The sequence below is a fragment of the Protopterus annectens genome, chromosome 1.part1 (assembly GCF_019279795.1).
Source record: "Protopterus annectens isolate FY-2018-M chromosome 1.part1, PAN1.0, whole genome shotgun sequence".
In the NCBI taxonomy this organism is placed as follows: domain Eukaryota; kingdom Metazoa; phylum Chordata; order Ceratodontiformes; family Protopteridae; genus Protopterus; species Protopterus annectens.
In genome coordinates this window covers 109,012,981-109,033,823 of record NC_056726.1, presented here as the reverse complement: position 1 = coordinate 109,033,823, position 20,843 = coordinate 109,012,981, and the positions used below count along the sequence as shown (strand labels likewise).

At 41.4% G+C, this 20,843-nt stretch overlaps 1 protein-coding gene across 7 annotated transcripts in view; it reads left to right on the top strand.

The window, feature by feature from the left end:
• Positions 1 to 20,843, top strand: part of LOC122803960 (F-box only protein 21-like) — a 1,078,053-nt gene that overhangs the window by 234,038 nt on the left and 823,172 nt on the right. For 5 of the 7 annotated variants that reach the window (XM_044073649.1, XM_044073671.1, XM_044073685.1 and 2 more), the window contains exon 2: positions 9,631 to 9,799. In XM_044073649.1, the coding sequence (XP_043929584.1) occupies positions 9,675 to 9,799 (125 nt within the window). In that variant the 5' untranslated portion in view covers positions 9,631 to 9,674. Of the gene's footprint in view, positions 1 to 2,079; positions 2,196 to 8,423; positions 8,506 to 9,630; positions 9,800 to 20,843 lie in introns of those variants that run through there. The other 2 variants (XM_044073656.1, XM_044073663.1) reach the window with 2 other exon arrangements.

The window sequence follows — 20,843 nt, the reverse complement described above, 5'->3', positions numbered from 1 at the left end:
GGTTGGAGCAAAGATGAAGTAGGTCAATACATTATCTATAATGAGCTTCTTCTGGATGGGCATGCTCAAAACCTCACACAGATCTCCCAAATAAAGGCTGTATTTATGTCCGATTTGATCTGTATTGAATCAGCCATCCATCTGAAAATTTTTTGGTAGTTGACTCTTTATATAGCTGTGTCTGTCTGCAAGTAGAGTTTTATTCTTCTTTTGAGTGTGAGAATGCTGTATGCTACTTTGTTAACTTCCATGATAATGCAATATTTTTCTCAGGATTCATCCATTACACACTGCAGCTTGTCTGAGGCAGGTGATCCAGATTTAGGCTAGGCTAAGTCATGGTTGTGGTTTCAGCAAATCATTTGCTCCTGTGTCATTTAAATCCTAACCTGCTGAGGCTTAACTCTTGTAGTGACATTACTCATTGAGGACCAAGAGTTTTTCCATCTCTGTTAAGAGGCATTGATTGCATCAGTCCTCAAGAAATTCACTTTGGATGTGAACCTTCTGCAGAACTGTCACCCAGTCTTGAACCTTCCATTTATTGGGATGGTAACTGAGAAGGTGGTCTACATATTAGTTATGTTTACATGTGGTGATTCATGGCTTGCTGAATCCTTGTCATTTCAAGTTCCCATCAAAGCAGTCTATGGAGACTATTGTCTTTAGAGGGTGATTAATGACCTCCTGATGGCAAGAGAGTAATGTAAATACACCAACTTGGTTCTGCATAATCTACAGCTTTAAATATTTTGAATCATGGAATCCTGATAAAGCATCTGCAGTTGCATTAAGGGTTATCTGATTTAGTCATTGAGTAGTTTGCTTCTCGTCTCTGTAGATGTATTAATTATGTGGTAGCTGGTCTGAATATTTCAGGTCTTTACCCACTGGATTGCGGTGTAGCCTAGGGTTCAGTTTTGGTTCGCCTTATTCACTTTGTACTTGTTGCCACTTGGGACGGGGCACTGTAAGGAGAGGTAATTCACATCAGTCTTACATGGGCGATGGTCCAGTGTATCTCTTCCTTTGTACAATGTGTCTGATTTTTCAGCATTGGATGACTATCTGGATTTAATCTCTGGGTGGATTTTTATAAATCATTTGAAATTTCTTCTGTTTAAGACCAAAGCCCCATTGTGTCCATCTTAGCTTCCTCTACTGTTTCATTCTATTGTATATGGGAGTATACAATGGATTTTGTTTCTCACATTTATAATCTTGGCTTTGACCTTAACAGAGTGGGGTTTAAAGGACAAAATACTATCTGTCATTAGGACTCCTTACTCCCATCTAAAGAACCTAGCCAGGGTCTTTGGGACAGTGATTAATACTCTAGCATTGCCCTGGCTGGATTACTGCCGTGCCTTTTGCCTGGGGCTGACATTTTTTTAAACTGGTCTGCCTACAGTCAGTATAAAATTCTGCATCCAGGTTACTGATTTGTACTTTTAGAGCATGCCATATCAGTGTTTAGCTTTGTAATTTATGCCAACCTTTGCCTATGGCCTGATGTGTTTTTATGGGTCTTACTCTCAACTTATGTGTCCTACCTGATCTGGGTGGGGTCCTGTTTATTTGAAAGAGATGCAGCATTCCTGCTCCCCTGCCTGGTGCATCAGGTCAGTAGATGAGGGGATTTTAGGTGCTTAAATGCCTGACTTGACACCTCTTTTTAGATATCCTTTAGTTGCCTTGTTGCAGTGCTTTAGAATTGGTACACCCCTGATTTGGGTGTATGAAATGGTTCTGTCCTTTAAAAAGAGGCTCCTGTGTTAACATATGTGTAAGTGAGTCTCCCTCTTGTTATTCTAGAAGGGGAATACTCTCTCCTTTCAAGTTTTTTATGATTTTAAGCACATATTTTAATCATTTAATTAAAGTTTGTTTATTGTATCAGTGCTCATTATATTATTTACATGGACACTGCAGTATTTTCTCATAGTTGGATTTGTTATTTACACTAATGTAAAAACATCAAAGATGTACATAACAAGATGGAAAATAACTTGAATTTAATTAAGATTTATTACTTTTGTCCACTTTCTCCTATTATGTACAGTCTGTACTTAAGCATTTTGGTTCCAGTAGTGAAGTACACCACTGAAAGGGATACTGTTTTGACAGTATATCTTGCAAGCTGTACTGTTCCTGCCTTACGTCACCATCTCATTCCTCCTTTAAGTTTCTGAACTGTGAGTAGTGGACCATTTGCTGACTTTGCATGCCACATTATGTTATTTGTTTATGATGTTTTCCTTTCATCTACGGATCATGTAGTGTTTTTTATGGAACTGTAGACCACTGGTTGTGTTCGCACTTTAAGACTTGATATGACTGCAGGACATTCATTTTGAACTGGATATAACTGGAAGAAACTGGAATGAGACTGGAGTGAATGTATTTATCTGTTAATTACTCAAACTTGTGATTAACAGGTGCCAGTTTCTCCTTAATAGGTCAAATATTCTTGTACCTTTCAGAATAAAGTTTGCACACACTGTAGTTCCATTAAGAATGCTTTATTATGTACAGTGGAGGTGGATGTCAATATCCAAATACTGTCTTCAATAACAATGCTAATAAACTGAAATAGTTATTAGCATCTGCATTCATATTCATCATATTCCTTTCCTCTTGATATTCTGGAATGCTGCATATTTGACCTGACTTCTGCACTCATACTTGAGTGTCTGTACTGCAGTAACTTTCTACATATTCCAAACTAAACTAACTGACTGTGTCTGAAGAATTTCCTAATAATACTAAAACTCTGCAAATCTCTACATGCCTCTTTAGCCTTGGTTTCTAACCCTTGGACCATACAAAAAAATGTATTTGTACTTAAATGTACTGCACATTCTGTTCTTATCGGTATTCTTGACAGGTTATTTTCACTGATTTAAAGTGCAGTCACTGAAACTGTATGCACACTGTGAAGGCTTGCTTTAATATGGCTGCATTTCTAGACTTATATAAAGAGATTACTGTATTTTTGTACATTTAAATGATACCTGATCTTACACACACACACACACACACACACACATAACATAGCATCCTGCATTGTGTGTTTATTGCTTCTGAGTCAACCCCAGATGTTAGTTGAACTAGTCCTGTGTTCTTATTGTTTTTAATGATGATGCTGCAGCTATACATTTCTACTATGTAGTATTGTTAGCTCATTGCTCCATAGCATTTATTGGAGTTGCATTTTTTTTCTTCTTTGGATGCTGTTACTGATGCACTGTTGTGAGTTTATTGATGAAATTATTGGCTGAGATTCAGGAAGGGGCTACCACAGTTGTGGCAGGCATTACATAAGATATAAACTTAAATGGAGAGAAATTGTGGACAACAAACAAACAAAATATATTGATAAAAAAGTGACAGAAACTAAAGCAAAAATGGAACAATAATCATCCCTAACATGTAGTACACTGTGTAGCACAATAGTTCCTCTAGGAGTAAAATGCTGTTGCAGTGGTCACAAAATGTGATATACCTGCCAGGCCAAAGGTTACTAGAGCAAGCAATGTGCCACAAGGGACAAGGTTAAATGCTGCCTAATCAGACCCTTTTATGTATGAGATGTGAACAGTGCATGCATTTCAAAGAGTGATTGTATCAGTCATGTTGAAGCTGGCTGGAAAAACCTAAGGTGTCATGTGTTGTGCCCAAAGAAGCTGCAGTCAGTTGGTAGACTCTGCCTACAGGAGAGGGCCTACTTGTCACCATGTTGACCATGCCATGGAAACACAGCCACAAAAGTCCAAATTTCATAAGCATGGGCTACAGACACCAAGAGGCAGTAATGTAATATTGAAAAAGAACAGCCACCAGTAAACAGTAGGCAGCCTGTTTGCATGTCCATGGTATGCCAGATATAACTGGTACAGACTGGTGATATTTGAATGAACAGTGGAAGAATGATCCTGGGTAGGCTGACCAGGACCTCGTGTATGAATGGCCAGTGTATGGCTAACAATGGGGCAGTGTAGGAAGACGAGCAATTGGGTCGAACATAGCATCTAATACAAGGCATGGCAACAAAATATCTACTGTCTGGCCAGTTACTACCATGCCACTAGTGGCAGTCCTTGGAGGTAAGATGGGTGGTAGAACAGGTCATCTTAAATTGGCAAGAAATGCATTACAGAGTGTGTATAAAATCAGTATACAATGTTTAAACAAAGTAGCAACACTGCAAAAATAGGCAATGCTGCAAGTATAAAAAAAACATGTATATATATATATATATATATATATATATATATATATATATATATAGGTTCATAGGTGTATGCTAAGCTAATGACCACTAGGGCATTTAATAAAAGACTAGCCGTGCAACCCACATGTGACCCACAGATTTGATTTATAGGGGTGACCACCTCTGTCCATCAGAGACATATGACCCAGACCGAGGGTAAATTTCCAATTAACCCTCCATTGGTCCAAGTTGCAGTAAAATAGGGAGAGGAAGGAACTCTGCTTCACAAAGATAGGGAGCCTGTTCCAGAGAACAGAAATTCTCTGAGAAACATATCACTCTCTCCAACATGTCCTATTTATGTTGCAAACAAAATTTAGGTCTTTTAATCTATTAGTTGTGATGCTGTTTTTTTGCAGATGTGCAAATGATTCATCAAAACCGGGTTCAGGGGTGCCTTGTATGGGAGGCAAAGATCAACTCTCAAAAGCCTGTATGACACTGAGTAAAGAGATTGGAGCCTTGACATGATCAGCGTAGAACATTGTGTTTACTTCAAGTATTCTTTTTGTAAGGAACCTTTGTGGACGTTCCACTTGCTGCACATGTCTGGTCAGGTAGATACCAAAGGGGGCATTATACTCTATGATTGGCCTGATGAGGGACATGTACAATGGTATGATGACCTCTCTGGACCTAGATGCCATGCCATTGCTTATAAGTTAAGCAACATAGAAGGATCTTCTTACAACTTTTGACACACATTGGTCAAAGGCTAGGTTGCTATCTGTATGAGTTCCCAGATCCCTGACTAGTAGATTAACTTTAGAGAGTGTTTTATTGATGATGTAGTTACCCGGGGTGGCAGACTTATCAAAAGGTACTATAATGCATTTCTTGGTATTGAATTTTAAGCCATGGCTTTGGCACCAAGCCATGTGTTAGACTTTCCTGAAGAATGTTCTCATCTTGGGGAGAATTCAGTAACTGCTGCCAGTTTGCAGTTGTCTGAGAACTTGGTTAGCCAGAGACCTTTGACATTGGTTTTGACATCTGAGAAGTAGATGCCAAAGAAGAGTAGGCCAAGCACAGAGCCCTGGGGGATGCCACTGGTGATCGGCCTCTTTGTGGAGGTGGCCTCTGTAATCCTAACCACTTAGTTTCTATCAGTGACCCAGCTAGCTATCCAACATGTTATAAAGGGGTTTATACTTAGTTCTGTAAGTCTGTTGACAATGCGTGAGTGGGGTCTTGTGTCAAATGCCTTAGCCAGATCTAAGTAGGCAGTTTACACAGTTTTTCCCTCATCCATTGGCATAGTGACCTTTTCTAAGAAGTCCACCAGATTCAGTAAGCATAATCGTCCTTTGATAAAGCCAAAGTGGGATATGTCTGGAGGTCTCCTATGTCCTTGCTGATAATTTCCATGATAATTCTTTCCAAGGCTTTGCAAATGACAAGTCAAACTAATGGTTGTCTAGTTTCCAGAATCTGTGAAGGTCCTCATTTATGAAGAGGAATGACTGTCTCCCTCCTCCGTTCACGTAGCACAAAGCCTGTTTTAAGTAGTTTAAATAATGACTCTAAGGGTCCTGATAAGTCATACTTTAGCTTATTTAGGAGGCATCTTGGGATGTTATCAGGGCCCATTGAGGCCATATTCTTAGCTTTATATATAGATATAGAAATAGATATGTACAGTGGATATAAGAAGTGTACACACTCCTGCTAAAATGCTAGGTTTTTGTGATATAAAAAAATGAGACCACAATAAATTATTTCAAAACTTTTCTGACCTTTAATATGACCTGTAATCTGTACAATTCAATTGAAAAACAAACAAATCTGTTAGGAAAAAAATATAAAAAAATAAAAAAAATGTACAATAAGCTGGTTGCATAAGTGTGCACACCCTTAAGCTAATACTTTGTTGAAGCACCTTTTGATTTAATTACAACATTCAGTTTTCTAGTGTAGGAGTCTATCAGCATGGCACATCTTGACTTGGCAATATTTGCCCATTCTTCCTTGCAAACGTGCTGCAAATCTGTCAGTTTGTGGGGGCATCTCTTTTTTGGGCAGCCCTCTTCAGGTCATCCCACAGGTTTTCTATTGGATTTAGGTCTGGGATCTGGCTGGGCCATTCCAAAACTTTAATTTTCTTCTGGTGAAACCATTCTTTTGTTGATTTGGATGTATGCTTGGGGTTATTGTCGTGTTGAAAGGCAAAATTTCTCTTTATCTTCAGCTTTCTAAATGACTAGATAAAATGAAAAGTAGAATCCGGTCTAGCAGCAAAGAAAACCTTTTAATTAGAATAATCCAAAGTACAATAAGTAAAAATAAGTAATCCAGGTAAGCGCTGTTGTTTGTCACACTGACAGACTTCTTCTGACAATAAGAAACATCACTTACTTCTGTTAAAACCATTTGAAATTCCCTCATTTCAGTACTATTGGTCCATTTCGCAAAAATACATGATGTCAGCAAAATGACAACAACATGACCCCCCCCCACCCTAAACACACAAGACTGAAACATATCTAAAGGATGTAGTCTTATAACTAATGATAAATGTGCTGAATGTACCTCAAATAAATACATTATAAAACCAAATTGCATCATTATTTTATCATCATTATCCACGATGGCGACTATACTCTATTATTACATTTATTATTATTATATTTTACATCATTCATTATATTTGAATTTTACAATATTGACACATAAACATATACATTCATACACTGCCAAGTCATGTGCATGTTCAGTATATTGTGGTCATAACTTATTATTTTAGGTTTATTTTATATTTTATAACTACATATGTAGGCATTATATGTACTCTTAGTATTTGGGTTGTTTATTACATTTTTATGGTTTTATAATGTATTTATTTGAGGTACATTCAGCACATTTATCATTACTTTTCGAGGGATGTCCAGTTCTTTGCAACATCACTGTTGTCCCATATTTTCTCCACTTTTTGATGACTGTCTTCACTGTATTCCACGGTATATCCAATGTTCTGGAAATTTTTTTGTACCTTTCTCCTGACTGATACCTTTCATCAATGAGATCCCTTTGATGTTTTGTAAGCTCTCTGTGAACCATGGCTTTTGCTGTAGCAGGCAACTGAGTAAATGTCAGGAAAATCCCACTAGGACAGCTGAACTTTATTTGGGGTTAATCAAATTCTCTCTAATTGATGGCAGGTGTGTACCCAAGAAGACTGAATGCTGTAATTAAAGCAAAAGTTATGGTGTCTTGTCCACACAATAGCTGTCTACCATGTTTCTTTTTTGGAGGTGATGATGTGTTTTGCATGTTTGGAGCCTTCTGCGATGTAGAGGGCAGTGATGTACCCGATTATGGATGCTGGCTGTGAGAATCACCTGTAACCTATGCTGCTTGGCTAAGATAGCAGCTACACCTACCATTATAGTGTGGTCTCTCTCCCAGTTCACCAAGAAATCTGTGTGGCCATCTCTGTGGTGGCCATAACTGATTGCAAAATCCTTGTGTGTTTCTGAGTCAGAACTCCGTACAGTTTATCCTTGTGCATTTGCAGCTGTAGTCTTTAGCATAATTTTGGCTCATTTCCATATTATGGTCATTAGCATATGATGCCAGCTGCACAGTTTCACCTATTATGTAATGGTGTTACCTGTGAAATGGCCCTTCCTTGCGTAGTTCCTCTCTTTACACAGTTTTGCGTAGCACATTGTATTGTGTGTTTTTGAGTATCGGCCTGTGTTTGAAAGTTTAGTTTATAGAGTACACACATATTGCTTTCTTTTCTTTCATTTTGTTTTATTACAGTGTTGAACTTTAAATGTTTTTTGAAGTTTTAAGTTTTACATACGACTAAGAAGCAAACATTTTTGCTTTTGACTCCAAAGGAATTAACTATGTCAAAATTGTGAGAGGAGCTGAGAAATAGCAATTTTGTTTATTGTAAGGGAGTCAGATTGAGGTTTCGTCGTAAGAGCTTCCAGGGAAGCTTGCTCTGAAAGCCTTTGGTTTACATTTTGTATACTTATTTGTTTTCTTGCCCTTTGCTCTTGTTTTATTACAGTATTCCATTCTAAACAAAAGACAAAGTAAGGCATTGTAATCTCACCATCTGCTACTTTATATGCAGTATGGCCATGGATAGCTTTCTGAAAAAACAAGATCACATCAGCATGTTCGTCTTCATGAGGGCATTGAAGGTTGGCTAGCAGTTACATTTTTGTAATAAATACTAACCCTGGTAATGGCAAAATTGGATTGTACAAAACTTCATGGTAAGATAAATATTTCTATCTTTTTTTAGTTTCTGCCTATATTGGTCCTTTAAGGTTTATGCGAGGAGCCAAGCAAATGCCTGTGTGTCTAAACTCATAGGTTCATTGGTATGTACTAGGCTAATGGCCCTGGAGCCTTTACAAGCCTAGCCCATAGACATGCCCTGGCATTGTGCCGCCCGACATTAGTTCCTAGTGCCTTTATCAAGTAGAGCCACTGGAATGATCCCCAGGGTGAACTTTCTATTTCCCATCCACTCATCAAGATTTCTCTTGAAGAGGGCCAGTGAGGTACTCTGCTTGATATGTATGGGAAGTCTGTTCCAGAGCATAACCAGTCTCTGGGATATGACCCTGTCCCCCCAGCACGTTCTGTTGATTGTGGTAATGAGGTTGAGGTCTCTAGAGCATGTAGTGTGGAGGGATTGGGATTTCTTTAGATGTAGCATTTCTAACATGTTACTAAAGATACAAGTGTTATGTGATGCTGGAATGTTTCAACCCGTAATTAGTCAGGTATTTATTTTTATTCATTTATTCACTGGAAAATACCACTAGATAAGTGCCTGTTCTCACCGGTGACTGAGGAGTACTCTCTAATTAAATGGTTTACTTGAAGTCACACAGCATGCAGGAAGTAACTGTTGTAATGCTACATGATGAAGCTTGTTAGCAATTCGTAGCCTTAATCTGCTGAGGTAAGCTGTCCGGCAAACATTTTAAAAGTGTGTGGCATGGCATGATTTATGCACAGTAGAAGCGCTTAGTATTTCTTGGTATATTTTGTCTGGAAATTGTTCAGCACATTCCAGACGGTTCAATATATTTAGGAAAACTGGTTTGGTATGACTGTACAAGTGCACTGTGAGCAGTTACATCTTCCCCTTATTGACTAGTTTATTTTCTGCTCCTTCTTAATACAGTATGTTAAGTTTCTTGTGTAACCTGTGCTGGATCAAAGAGCTAATAAACTCTGTAATCTTCCCTTGGAAGGTCTCTTGATCAGTAAGTGACATGTATGGAGGCTTATTTCAGACAAAACAAAAGATGTGAAATCTGCAACATTTACTTCAGAATCTTAATATAATCATAATCTTAACTAAGTTTATATGACCTTTTTCCCAGTGTCTAGGACGTGAAAATTTTCCTACTGACAATCTGTTGCTGGAATGCCTCAGGTTAATGCAGCTGCAGCCCTGCAGATTTGTTTGCTGCTATCAGCGCTTCCTGCACAGTATCTTATATCCAGGTGGACTGAGACTACTGCCAGTCAACGTCTTGATTCAACAAGAAGGTAAGAGTATTTTGTTTTATTTGTTGTCACTAGACTAAGCTTTTGTGGACAGTCTAACCATTTCCTGTATGGAAGTGCTTTTATATGACTGGCATGTGGTGCTTTCCTTTAAAAATGGAAGGTGTCAGTCTGAGGTAGTGTAGGTCTTCCCGATTACAAAATTATTTCTATTGGTTCACTCTCTGGCTAACTGAGAACTCAGACCAGTAGTTTGATTGAGTGAAAGGAAAAGTGGAGATGGCAGCAACAGTAGAAGACTTCCTTAGCAGGGCAGACAAACAACGTGTTTGTGAAAAAGAAAATATAGCAAATGGGGGTGTTTTATAAAACTGTAATTAGTGCTCTTGCAGAATTTAAACCTTCTTCTCATTTGTGGAATGCAAGCAAATAATTTTTCAGTTAAATAATTCAGACAGCTGTTGCTGCGGTAGCGTTGTCGCCTCACAGTAAGACGCTGACTGGTTCGACTCTCAGCTAGAGCGTCTTCTGCATGGAGACATGTGTGAATGGGCGTACCTTCGTTGAAGGTTGTGCATTAGGGCTGGCAACTCAGCACATAAAAATCAACTGCCAATCATTAGCAGACCGGAGTTCCGCTGTGGCGACCCCTAACCGGGAAAAGCCGAAAGACACAACAACAACATCTGCAAGCAGAGGCAACAGTGTTGGTCTTGTCTGGAAGAATTTGGATTATATGTGCACTAAACAGTTTAGATAGCTTTGTTTTTGTTTAATACTAAGACAACATTGTTATTCTCCATTGTTAGGCATCTTCAAGTAGAACTGAATTATTTATTTACCTCCTACCCATTTACTTCTCCACTTGCCCCTCTGTCTTCCTTTTTGCTCATCAGCCTGCCCTAAACTAGTATTCTGTCATGCCATTCTTTTGTAAATGGTACATTTAAAAAAGAGCTCTTTGTATATACAAGTCTGGTATCCTCCTTTTTTGTACTTTTATCTTTCCTTCTCCTGTAACTCTTGTATTTGACAGTGCTATGTGTTCTCCTTTACATCTGAATATATTGTATGCTCAGATTTCGTTTCCTCAGCCTAATTCCTTTATATGCTTGCCTTGGCCTCATGAATGACCTTAACTGTTTCTTGAGCTACTTAACATAGTTTCCCTACTTGCAGCCCCAGTTCTCTTGTGTGCTACATTTTACTTTGCTCACTTTTTTATGTTATTATGCCTCTGTGGCTGCTGAACATCAAGCCTCCCCTTATCAAGAATGCCCTTTTGTTCTTATGCTCTGGAATTCAACCTGGAGTTGAAGCAAAAGCTGTCTGGAGGAGACATTATTCAGACAGCCCCAAGGGTGCTTTGTTCTCTTGCCAGCAGCTTGGCATTGAAAACAGTTAGAAGTACCACCCAGCCACCCATCAGTTACTTGGAGAGCCTGGTAGCTGCCCTCAGACCTCTCTTCTGCATCATTGCCCCTCCTCTGAGGGATAGTGGCAGTGTGTGCAGCCTGCTCTGTTCCCCCCTCTTTCAGGATGGGCCTTCACATCTTTACTGTCTGGGCTATAGTCAGTGCTTTAGCTCTGTATGCCACTTACACTAGTTCAATCGGCTCACATAGTATATTTCTTTACCCTCGTTTAGAAGTCGTGTGCACTCTTAATCTCTTGATTACCTTAACTTACTACATGTATCTGTCATACCAGCTCTTTCTGTATTCTTTGAGATTGTATATACTGAGATCAGTACTTGCGTATTATCGCAACCAGGTTTGGAAGTCATCCTACTTCCTAATGTTATGCCAAAAGTCATTTATCCTACACTGGCAAGGGTTGTTTAAAGTCTAAATCAATTTCCTATCACCTCGGTTCTGCAACAAGGACAGGAATACTGGCCCAATTCCGCCTTCCGGGTTATGTCCTTTAGTGCCGTAACTAAGGCTAAGAATTGGTTAAGGTATACAGTTCCAGTTTGCCTCTAACACTGGGTACTCAGGCTGTTCATTAATGTGTTTCTTGATATGTGCATTTTTAAAGGTTTTATTTTGCTGTGACTTTCTGTAGGGCTGAAATAAGGTGTGGAAGCCGTTTTTCTTCCGTGCTTTCAGCTCTTATTTTTAAAGTGTTTTTTTTTTTTTTGGGGGTTACAGCACTGCGATCCTGCCTAACAGGCTTGGGCTCAAGACAGGGTAGCATCCCTGTGTTTTATCATGCATTGCAATGACTTGTGTATTGGGGTTAATTTGTTTTCCTACAGGAATAGTCAGTAAGAGTAAACCCTATCCTGACTCCTTTTGACTATGGAAGAATATGTGCTTGGTAATGTAAAATGTGCTGCACGTTTTCATCTGCCCAGTTCATTTCATTTTGTATTAAGGCGCAGCACTAAAGGACGGTCCCGGGAAGACGAATTGGATGCAAATTCCTGTTCCTGTGTTACAGACAAGTTAAAGCAGTAGTGATTTGCAGTCCACATCCCCTTGTTCACTTTATAAAACCCTTGTTTCACGATAACATCAGGAGTTATGCCTGGTCCCCAATCTGGTTGCGATAATATGCAAGTACCTTGAGATCTTATCACCTTGTTTTTGTACGACTTCTGGAAAGGACCATGTTCCTTTGTTATTTTTCTCTGTACAGACTTTTAACTTCTTGCACACTAATAAAAATAAAGTCTTCAAAACTGCACACAACAGTCCTATTATTGTCTTGTCAGCTCTCTTTATTGAGAGCTAGTAACTCCTTGTTTCATAAATATTGGTAACTGTTAGATTAAATTTTATCCCCTACTTTTGTGTCAGTGGTTGGGTTATCCTCCACTGTGGCAGATCCAAGCTGACAAACTTTTCACACAGATGTTTCTCCAGTGCTCGAACTTTGCCATCTACCAGTGTACTGTGAGAGTCGTCTCTTACCTCAGATCTTATTAGCTGCTCCTTCACCAGATGTCATCCACCAGCGCTCCTTCTGTTGGAATTTTTTTTATGATTTTAAAGGTTTTTTGTCTTCTTTTCATTTCTGTGATGCTAGACTTGATTATTGCCCATCCCTACCACCTTTTGACAGTTTTCACTAATTTGTTCTGTAGCTTCTCCTGTATCCTTCTCAGAGGCCTATCTAAGCCTTTCACTGTTTCTGTTGTGTGACAAGAATATTTTTGGACTTCAGTCTGTTGTAAGCGTTCTCTTTTTTGTGGTCTGCAGCCTTCAGTTTAATTCACTTTATTTCAGTTAATTGCAGTTATTTATCTCTCTCAGGTCTTTCTAAGCTTGTGTATGTATAATACATGTGTGTGTGTGTGTGTGTGTGTGTGTGTGTGTGTGTGTGTGTGTGTGTGTGTGTGTGTGTGTGTGTATACGCTGTCATGCGCATATATAATAACTGCACTATCTCCAGTTTTTCCCTTCTTTATTATTGTTGTGCTCCTAAATTTTTATAGTTTTATAATTTGCTTAGTAAAATAGAAATTGCTTTAGATTTCACAAGAAATGTAAAGTCTAAGCACAAAATCTAACCACCGGACCCATATCAACAGTGTGTTGTCTGCTTCACACCTGAGCATGTAGGTGCTCAATGTTTTATTTGCCAGTCTGTCAGCCCCTGTTCTGTGATTGGCAGATGAAACGAATTTGGATTAAAAGGCCTCCTGCATGCCACCAGGGAGACTTAGCTAGTGAGTCTTCATCTCATCATCCCAAAGTGCTGAGAAGGAAGCCAAGGAAAAGCAAAAACAGAAAGAGACAGAGATATTTAAAGAAAAGGAGAAATGAAAGAGGTTTCCTGACTCTCTTTGATCTTCTTCCGTTTTACTAAAGGTTTTTAAACTTTCTGAACCAGTGATTTCCCCTGCTCTGGTCTCATTGAAATTGTCATTGCCTTATCCCTTTCAACACTAAAATGATAGTAATCCTTGAGAAATCACCTAAGAACATGGTCCCTTTGAGCTGCCAATCCTCTGAGTGTGTGCTCTTGAGGTTTGTGAGCTTAAGACCTCCTTTGATGACCTTTATTAGGTCTACTATTTCCTCCAGAAGTGTGGCATGTTTCACTTGGGAACATATGGTGAGGGCCTTCATGAAGGCACAAATAGATATGGGAGTTATATCACCACCCCCTCGTCCACTCTGAGGGTGGACTGGGCTGACTTCCTCACCTCCTTTTATGTTTGCTCTTTCCCTGGCTCCCATCTCAGAGTCATTGACATTGGAGCCAAAGTCCAATCTAGTCATTCCTTTGTCAGTGCCAAGAGTATCTAGTGTATATACTGCTGACGGTACCACTGACGCACTTGACTTGGAAGTCATCTGAAACTAGTGTGTCGTAGAGCCAGGCATTCATTTCAGCAGTTTTAGAGCTCCCCCTTGGCACTAACCTACTCATGTGCATTTGTGGCTTCAAGTTCTTTGGTACTCAATACCTTGGCTCTGATCTCTGTCTTAAAACTGACTGACACTTCACCGCAGGGTGCAGCCGTATGATCTGGCTGCTTTGTCCCATTTAGACTTGGGGATGACTCAGATGCAGCCTTTTTATGCCATTGGCATAGACCTCTGTCTTCAAGGGGTTTGAGGGAATTCTGACTCACCAGCCTGTGTGGGAAGGGGTTGCTCCTAGTGTTTTGGCTCCACCCATGTGACCCATTCTATCAGTCATATGGACAGCCTAGCTCTGAAGGTCTTGATCCCTCCCTTCAACAAGGGCACAAGGACAATTCTTACTCTTTGGAAAACTGACCCCCTCAAGTGCACAGGAAGTGTAAATGTAAGAGGAGACATCTGGAAGCCCCTATGGAATATTACAGTCAGGACACAGACTTCGATAAAGTGGAAGGCTGATGTTCATCGTGCATACAGCTGCAGTCATAACAGATGGGGTTTTCCTGCCGTCAGGCGGGTCCTCGGTCGGCCGAATTCCAAAGTCCGGCGTCGGTTGTTGTCGCTTCTTCCCTGACGTCAGTGCGACAGGGGTATAAAAGAACCAGCCGACGCCATTTTCACCAGTCTTTCTTGCCGCGCGGTGCCGGAAGCAGAAGCAGTTCGCAAGTGCCGGTCGGCCAGCTCCTGAGATTACGAATATTTTGCAACCGAAGTCTTTTTGAAAGCTAAGTACCCCGTTGGGGAAACTTTTCTTGCCTCAGACCGATGTCAGACAAAGTTAATAATTGTATTTCATGTGGGAAGCAAATACCGCATAAGGATTTTCATTCCCTCTGCATTCCTTGCTTAGGCCCAGACCACGACGTCTCGGCCTGTCGTTTTTGTGCTACATTCAACAGACGCACCATTAAGCGTCGGGCGGAGTTCGCCCAACACTATTTTGGCAAAAAATTTAATTACATTATGTCATCGGATACTCCGACTCCAGTTTTGAGTAAAAGACGCAAAGATAAGGACCGACATACAAGGTCCGCGGCTTCTACCGACACCACTCCAAAGCCGATTACAGGTGGTCCAGTTCTCAGTGAGGCACCTACTTAGCCCCTGACTACCGACGACACTTCATTGGCGGTGTCTACTGTACCCGAGGTCGCAGGATCTTTGGCCCACACCCCGACTACCGATACCGAAGCCACTCTTGGAGGTGAAACTCAGAGTTTAGACAGGTCTGCCACCTCTCAAGGTGTCTTCAGGCCTTCCTCTTCTTTTTCCTTCAAGGCTTTCACTAAGTCTAAAGTAGCCATGCATACTAAGAGACAAGCTCCACAGGGCCCTTCTCAAGGCCCCATGCCTAAAAAGCAGATGCTCAAAATGGCTGAGGATTTGATTACTCTTATCAGGGGTTCTCATCCTCCCCCCGGACAAAAGGCCCAGAGTGGAGGAAGAATCCCCCTCCTTGGACCAGGCCTCCATTATTTCAGAGCATTCTGATGACCAGGAACATTCATACTCCCCTTTTGAAGATTCTGATGCAGAGGAGTCCATTCCCTCTGTTTCCCCCCCTGAGGATTACTCTTTTGGGGAAACCTTGCATACCTTGAGGGAACACTTCCACTGGGAAGGCCAAGAGTACTCAGACTCCAAGAAAAGGCTTAGGGATTTTCTCTTGCTCCGTCAGCACAGGCCTCAGGCTATACCTCCTGTCTTAGACATTCTAGATGATTTGTATTCGGAGGCCTGCCTTAACCCAGACTCTTTACCTCCAGCCCCAGTCAAGCCTGACAGGTATTACCGGGTTCCTGACTCACACCAATTCCTATACAAAAGCCATGCGGCTGACCCAGAAACTATCTCACAGGGCCCCAAGGGAATTAAGGCCTCCACTGCTAAAAATCCATTACCTTCAGAGAGAAATTCCAGAGCTTTAGAAAGGTGGGGGAAAAAAGTATACACCTCGGCCACCTTAACCATGAGGGCGTTAAACTGCCAGTTCCATATGTTAAAGTACCAACAGTTTCTGTTATCACAGTTGAGAAGCAAAATGACACAACCTGAACAACCAGACTTGAAGGAGTTGCAGGATTTGATGCATAGTACAGAACAAGTGGGTAAACATACCTTGCAATGTGGTTTTGATGCTTTAGAGGCCTCATGTAGAGCTGCTGTTACAGGATCAGTCATACGTAGACATGCCAGGCTCAAAGAGCAAGCCTTACCAGATCATGTCAAAGATAAATTACTAGATGCCCCTCTGCAAAAAGATGTATTGTTTGGTGTTAAAGCTGAGGAGGTACTAAAGAAAATGGAGGAAAAGGCTAAATCAATGCAAACAGTGAAAGATTTCCTACAGGTACAACCTCCACATTTCAGTAGAAATTGGCCTTCCAAAAATTGGTCCTTTCCAGCCACGGACAGACCCCAAAAAGGTAGATACAGGCGCCTGAGGGGGGCAGAGGGCAATCTCAAGGATCGTTTAGAGGCAGACAATGGCAAGCTCCTACACAAAGAGGTGGTGAGGAAAGTTCACAGCCATTCAGAAAGTAGACCCAATGACTTTCCCCTTTGCATGCTAAGCAAGGCTCAGATGGCAGCACCTTTAGGCGGAAAACTGGCATTATTTTCGAAAAATTGGCATATTGTCACAAAAGACAAATGGATCCTGGACATTATAAACAGAGGCTACAGATTCCATTTTCACACCCTTTCAAAAATGAGAGGCATGCCAAACCTGCCACACAATCAAAGGGCAGAGGCACAAAAACAAATTTCAGATCTCATGGACATGAAAGCTATTCAAGAGGTACCTACACAAGAACAAGGTCAAGGTTTTTACTCCAGACTATTCCTGGTACCAAGGAAGGGAAAAGATTGGAGACCTATTTTGGACCTATCCATCCTAAACACATTTTTACTCGTGCCAAAATTCAAGATGCTCACATTACAGCAGCTTCTTCCCATGCTGGGCAAGGAGTCTTGGCTGGTAAGATTGGACCTCAAGGAGGCATACCTGCATGTCCCAATCAGACAAGATTGCACAAGATACCTCAGATTTCTTGCAGGTTCAACCCATTATCAATTCTCTGCATTGCCCTTTGGCTTATCTACTGTGCCCAGAGTATTCACGAAATGCCTGGCATCAGTAATTGCCTACTGCAGACTTCAAGGGATACAAATTTACCCATATTTGGACGACTGCCTGATCCAAGCGGACAGCAAGCACATACTTCTGAAACATCTGGCTTTTGTAATAATGTTGTTGAATTCTCTGGGATACACAGTCAACAAATGAAATCAAGGCTGATACCCTCTCAAACAATAATTTTCCTGGGTGCCAACTTGGACACAAACACCCAGATGGCCTGCCTCACGCCAGAGAAACAGGGGCAATTAACACAATACTTCAGACAACTAGCAAATTTCACCAGGCTGACTGCAAGGAAAATCCTGCAGGCTCTGGGATTCATGGCATCGTGCATCCTACTAATCCCATGTGCAAAGCTGCATATGAGGAAACTTCAATGGTACCTGAAAAACCTATGGTCTCAACACAGCCACAGTTTGGAAACAATAATACCACTGATTCCATGTCTTCAAAAGGAATTTCTGTGGTGGGCTCAAGCATGCCAAAGAAACACAGGTCTCCCATTCTGCAAGCCTCAAGCAAATCAAGTCATCACAACAGATGCCTCGGACTACGCCTGGGGGGCGCACATGACAGATCGGTGCATTCAGGGCAAATGGTCCCAAAAGGAAAAGCAGATACACATCAATCTAAAGGAAATGCTAGCAGTAATAAATGCTATTATAGCTTTCAAAGACCTTCTGCATCCAGGTCAACTATTGATAAGGACAGACAACACCACAGTAATGTGGTACATAAACAAACAGGGAGGAACCCATTCATAGCCCCTATGCAGGCTGGCCATGTCTCTTTGGAACATGGCTCTGGAATTACAAATTGAACTTCAAGCACAGTACTTGCCAGGCAAGGAAAACATGCTGGCAGACAACCTAAGCAGAAATATGACAGATCCACACGAATGGAAGTTGCATCCTCAAGTTTTTACAGAGATAATTCAAGCATGGGGAAGGCCAGGACATAGATCTCTTTGCCTCCCACAAAAATCACCAATTGGCAAAATTCTGCTCAAGGACTTTTCATCCACAGGCCTGGAGAGTGGACGCACTCTCTTTCAGTTGGAAAACAATGACAGTTTATGCCTTTCCACCTCTCCCTCTGCTGCCCAAAGTTCTATTAAAAGCCAGAGCAGACAGACCAAAGATGATTCTCATTGCTCCAGACTGGCCAAGACAGCACTGGTACCCACTACTGAGGAGCCTGACGCATTCCCCACCATGGACCCTACCTCTAATGCCTCTTCTTCTGACTCAGCACAGCTTCAAAACCCTTCACAGTCAGCTGAAAACACTCAATCTAGCCGCATGGAAGATTCCTTAACTTCACAACAGACCCTACTCTCCAAGGAGGTGCAGGATGTCATTTTGGAGGCCAGAAGGCCTTCTACTAGAAAAGCTTACTCCGCAAAATGGAAACGGTTTTGTGCCTGGAATGAGAAAAAGGGCCAGAATCCTGGAATACTGAATTTACCTCAAATATTACAGTATCTAGCTGAGATGCTAAGCAGTGGACTTTCATTCTCCTCCATCAAAATTCGTGCCTCAGCCATTTCTGCAGAATACAACACTGATCCTCCTTTATTCTCTCACCCCCTCTTAAGACAGTTCCTCAGAGGGGCTAAGAATATAAAACCCCCAAGGAAACAACCAGTACCTGCTTGGGACCTCAATTTCATTCTAGAAAAACTGACCTTGCCTCCTTTTGAGCCAGCTGCCTCAACAGAATTGCAATATTTGTCCTGGAAAACAGCCTTCCTTCTGGCTATCACCTCAGCTCGCAGGGTATCGGAACTACAAGCCCTCATGGCTGTGCAGCCTTTCATCATTTTCCATCAGGACAGAGTTTCCTTATGAACCAATCCGTCCTTTATGCCAAAGGTGGTATCCAGGGTAGCTTTGAATCAGGTTATCCACTTACCTACCTTTTACCCTAATCCTCAAAACAAAGGGGAGAGACTACTACATTCCTTGGACATCCACAGACAGCTGCGTTATTATTTGGACAGAACAAAGCCTTTCAGAAAATCAGAACAACTCTTTGTGTCCTATGCTACAGGAGCTCAAGGGAAGCCAATTTCCAAACAGACAATCTTGAAATGGATAGCCCACTGCATACGCTTTTGTTACTCTTTTCATGGTAAAACTGTACCTGCAGGCATCAGATCTCACTCCACAAGGGCCACAGCTACCTCTGCAGCTTTCCTCAGAGGGGTTCCTACCAAAGATATTTTGGAAGCAGCCACTTGGAGTTCTGTGCATACCTTCTCCAAGCACTATCACCTACCATTATACTCCAAAACAAGAGCAGGCTTTGCCACTGCAGTCTTGCAGGGCATCCTGGCTCCTCCTAATTCCACCTAGTGCCTACCACCCCGTTTATAGCTTTGGGACTTTACCCATCTGTTATGACTGCAGCTGTATGCACGATGAACATAGTACAGTTTTGTACCTACCATAAATGTAGATGTTCGAGTGCTAATACAGCTGCAGTCCAGGTTTCCCTCCCTCCTTCCCCTCTTGGGACAGGCCTATTGGCTAACACCTACTCATACAACCTGATTGGGGTATTCATTTATGGTGTATTTGCTTACAACTACTGTTTTTTGATTATATTGCATTGCATTATTACATAAATTTAGATATTGCCTTCCTTCTGGGGGCACCTGACATCTGGGGCAAGAAAAACTGATGAAAATGGCGTCAGTTGGTTCTTTTATACCCCTGTCGCACTGACATCAGGGAAGAAGCGACGACAACCAACGCCGGACCCAGACTTTGGAATTCGGCCGACCGAGGACCCGCCTGACGGCAGGAAAACCCCATCTGTTATGACTGCAGCTGTATTAGCACTCGAACATCTACATTTATGGTAGGTACAAAACTGTACTTTCCTATACTTCTCCAAAGTTGGAGCCAGAGGGAACTAGCCCACTGACACTCCTTCCCAAGATGAGAAAGTATTCAAGTCTTTTAGAACTGACCTGTCTGCTTCATGACTGATATCTCCCAATTACTGCCTTATAGACTTCATCACTGAGAGGGCATGGCAAAACCTCGATGTGGTGGAAACTGTTGCTCAGAGACCAGATAAAATTAAGACTTACCAAGAACCATCAATATTAGAGTAAGGGCCCCCTGACAGCTTCCATTGCAGTTTCAGCAGGCACAAAGAAAGAGCTGTCAGAAGAAAGCTGTACAGTCCATCCTCTTAATAGGGAATTTGGCATGCCGGACCGATTTGGAAGGCAAGCTTATGCCTCAGAAACCTTTTCCCTGAGGATGTTAAACTATGCAGCTCACATAGCACTGTTCCAAGAAGATCTGGCTAAGTAGACTTTAGATTCCCTATGGAGATTTCCAACATTGGACAAAAGTCCAGTTATCCACTGTGATGTCTATTACCAACTTGATCATGTGGCTGCTATCTAATGCAGCCAATGGCACTATGAGGGCAGTGGTGTGCCTTCATGCCTGGCTGAGACTGTGTGATATCACAGACAACTTTACAGTGGCCTTCCTGAATGTCCTTTATGACAGAACATCATTGTTCGGCAACAAATTTAAGGATA